At 35.8% G+C, this 4081-nt stretch overlaps 1 protein-coding gene across 2 annotated transcripts in view; it reads right to left on the reverse strand.

Moving 5' to 3' along the window:
- Window positions 1-1069: 1069 nt before the first annotated feature.
- LOC122259828 (trimeric intracellular cation channel type 1B.1) overlaps window positions 1070-4081 on the reverse strand; it is a 30045-nt gene continuing 27033 nt past the window's right edge. For both annotated transcript variants that reach the window (XR_015191276.1, XM_043026764.2), the window contains exon 8: window positions 1070-2653. Coding sequence is in view for 1 of the 2 variants with exons in the window: in XM_043026764.2 (XP_042882698.2) it covers window positions 2649-2653 (5 nt within the window). In the remaining variant the exon portion in view is untranslated. The remainder of the gene's footprint in view (window positions 2654-4081) is intronic.

Genomic DNA, 4081 nt, shown 5'->3' on the forward strand with positions numbered 1-4081 from the left:
CTTTTATAATATATGGTGTGAAAAGAAGCACACTTATGGTAAGAACAGTACTGAAACATTTTTTTAAAAGTAAAAGCTGAATTCCTCTTCCAATGGACACACAAAAGCAAATGAGCTTAAATAGGTCTCTTATTCAGCTTAAACCTACTGATTTGAAAGTATATTTTTGGTTCATTTCTGATTTGTTATTGCTGTGCTATTTGCTCATGGTACTAATGAGACATGTCATTTACATATACATTTTTTTTTGTCTGTAGTCTTGTTTTTCTGCTTGCATTGCTGAACTCATTCAGAAATATTAACAATATAATATACTATTCATATGAAACATCATATCTGATTCTGTAATTTAACATCAACAGAGGTAAAGAACAGATTACACTATAGCGTTGTAATAGGTAATTACAAGAAGTTTTACTATTATGGTTTTGAAATCTCAGTTATCTTCTATTTTTTAATGTGTACACTAGTAGAATCTAGGATTTTTTACAGCATCTGATCCATTTGTCATTTACTATTATAATGTAATTGACCTTTTAACCTTCTAAAAAGCCTTTTTTTTAACCCATTCCCGACGGGGGAATTCTAGCCTTGAATGTCCAAATGCCGGGGCGTTCGAATTATTAGGCCTAAATCAATTGAATGGCCGGCACAATACTGTGCCGCCCGGCAACTGGGCTTTTGAATGCGCGGTACACATGCTGTACCACCCGTCCTGTGTGGGTTAATACAAGTAAACTTCACATAAAAATGAACTGGCAGATAAACTCACTTTCATGTCATTTTAAATAAATATTTCAATTCCAGACAAAAGCCATGGTTTGTCACAAGTGTAATAGTAAACGCATAATATTGCTACTTGCTAGGATATTAAAATTTTATTCAAACCAATGAATTTCACTCCTATATTTTTGTATACTTCCTTGATATAGGACAATGGAACCTAATAGATAAAAACATTATTACTGGAGCATAATGAGTAACAGTAAATAACTGTGTAACTTTTCTTTTCAATATAAGCCTTTGTTTATGAGTTAATTCATATTAGGTAAAAATTAAAATCCAGAAAGGAGGGGGTCTCACATTTTTATTTTCTGTAAAAATTTAACAATTTTCTGTGATTTCTGACATTATGGCATCATTAAAGACGAAAAAAAAAAATGCAGGCTAGCATGCTCAACCGAGATTTATCTTTTGTTTGTCTTTTGTGCAGCTGCAACATGCCAGACTATTGCATGGGAGAAGGGAGGGAGGGGGGGAGGTGTGGAGTGGACGTAAAAAGCAGCTGACTAATGCCTTGTGTATGTGTTTTTATATACTTCAGAGTCTTGCTGCTAGAGTTTGCTTTGTTTTCTTTTATTCATACAGTTATATAGATCATGAGAAACTATTGCACTTTGTCTGGTCTCTCATGTCATTCCTTGATATCTTTAGTGTATGTGTGCCTCTGTGTCCTTTCCAAACTTTCCTTTTTTTGCCTTAATTCAGCCAATCAGATACCATTAATTATTAATGAAAAGAAGACCAAAAAATAAAAGGGTTATGCCTCATCAACAAAATACTATGACGAGCAGAGAATAATGCACACATTCCCCCTACCAGAATCCTGAAGGGAAAGAGAGTTAGAGAAATTGCTAAATGTATGGGTGGGGATGGGGGGGGGGGTGAAAGGTGGGAGGGGAGCGTGGCAAAACCCTCTGCTAAGAAACACGTAAACATGACTAGTGGGGTCTGTGGACAGTGGATACTAAAAAACATTAAAGAGAAACGACTATCTAAAAAATGAATTTAAAAAAAACAAGAAAAGAATATCTATCACATAAAACAAGCATAGCAATAATGATTATAATAGTTATAACAATAACATTAGTAAAGAAAAACTATATAATAATAATAAAATTATAAATGACGGAACAACTTTAATAAGTTTTCTGGGATGAGTTATTTCAAAATACAAGTCATCACCCCATGTCCAGTTTATCATTGCTGGCAAAGTTATAAGAAGGAGATATTTAACTGCGTTCCATTACCAAGTGTAAGTACTAAATAATACTGAAGATTTTCTTTGTCACAAAAAGTACTATTTATTTACCACATAGATGGTGGGCTGTTTGTACGTTCTATACCAGTTCCACTGTACAAGTAATGAGTAAACACTTCTGTGACTATGTAAACAATCATTACATATAAGAAGACAATGTCAAAATCAAAATCAGACCACGTATACTTTCTACATTCCTGTGATTATAAAATCAACCATAATTATTATAATGATTAAAACAGTAAGCACAATAATAATAACAATAATAAATGTGAAACTGAACTTGATAAATTCCCTTCACTCCTTTTCTTGATCAAATTCCCACATTACCGTTGAGCTAAAAAACACCATTCACATGATATCATCCCATACAAAGAACACTGTAGGCCAATTTTAGTCAAGAATATTTGGCCTTGTGTACTATGAATTCTATGTCATCAAAATGTCCTAATGAGCGAGAAAAAAAATGTAATAGAATGGGTTGTAAACACAGCACTGTTTTATGTGTATTAATAGGTGTTCACTGCCATAAAAGTTGGTAGAAAAGTATCGTGAATACAAATGTATGTCACTGATTTTGGTCGAGGTGGGAGTCGTACCAGGGAGGTTAGCCTGAAAGTACATGAAGTAGTGTAAGAATTATTGCTTCCTTGAAAAATAGCACATGAAAAGATATCAGATTTATGCAAGAAATAAATTCACTCTGAATCATTTAATAAATCTTCAGGTATTTCATAAAAAATTAACTGATCACAGTATATCATATGCCAATAAAAAAAAACATATCTATCCATCAAAAAGAGAATGCTTCATTATATAGCATGCAAGTAGAAATTGATCTACTTTCTGAAAGGAAGATATCAGTGCAAAGAAAAGCAAGGAAAAAAGAAAATGCAACAGAATTAGAACAAATTCCTAATTGCATGATGCAAGGCACACAGGAGTCATTCCAGGAAAAACTTGCTGTAGGTTGGGAGACGCTACCCATGGTATTAGAATCCTAGGGAAGGTATACTGGACTATTTATATCAATATTATGTTGGATAGAATCCTATGCTGAGATGTGAGAGATTAGCAGCTAATCAATCAGTTTTTATAATATCTATTTTACTAATGTACCTAGAACCTTATTTCTAGGCAAATTTATTCAATCATTCTCCTTTATGAAACAAATTCTTAAGTTATCAAGTTAAAAAATGTTAATCCCCAAAGTATTTTCTCTTTTCCTACTCTCCTATTTAGACTACTAACAATATTCAGAATAGCCTCCTTAACCCTATGACGACGGTGCCTCACACCCGTGTGACACAGCCAAACTCCCGATGCCGGGGCGTCAAGCCAGTGTGACGATTTCAATGCAATATTGCAATCGCCTGGCATTTGAGTCTTCGCGTAGCGAGTGCCCCGTCGGGAAAGGGTTAACTTTTTCTTTGGTAATCAAATTCACCTGTGATGAGGTCTGTCTTTAACCCATTCGCGCCGGTTGACGTGCTGACACGTGGTCGAAAAAAGCCCCGGACCCGGGTGACGTCCTGGCACGTGCTACATTTTCGGGCTCGGCGACGGGGGAGGCAGTATCGACGTGCTGAAACGTCCGCATTCGATTGATGGATTATTCTTAGTACAATTCGATTTTCATACTTGATTTGTCTTAGCTACTTTAGTTTTCTCCTTCTAACATAGTCCCCCCCCCACCCCCCCCCCCCCCCCCCCCCCCCCCCCCCCCCCCCCCCCCCCCCCCCCCCCCCCCCCCCCCCACTAGATAATTGGGATATACCGTAATATGAATGACGTCTCAGGTACATACGTAATCTTGATTACGGCATTGGTGATTTCTGTTTCTGATTTGTTGAATATGATGATCTGAGTCGAAAGTACTATCGTAAATCATTTGTAATTGGCGAGGAATAAAATAAAAAAAAAAAAAAAGTATATAAAATCTTTTTTGTTGCCCCACTAAGATAAATGACACTTTGGAAAAAACATTGCTGTTACTTGCATTCACTTGTATGCCAATGTATGGTTGTTAATATTCTCTTT

The sequence above is a fragment of the Penaeus japonicus genome, unplaced genomic scaffold, assembly GCF_977035675.1.
Source record: "Penaeus japonicus unplaced genomic scaffold, GWHDUDI00000001_assembly GWHDUDI00000009, whole genome shotgun sequence".
Lineage (NCBI taxonomy): Eukaryota > Metazoa > Arthropoda > Malacostraca > Decapoda > Penaeidae > Penaeus > Penaeus japonicus.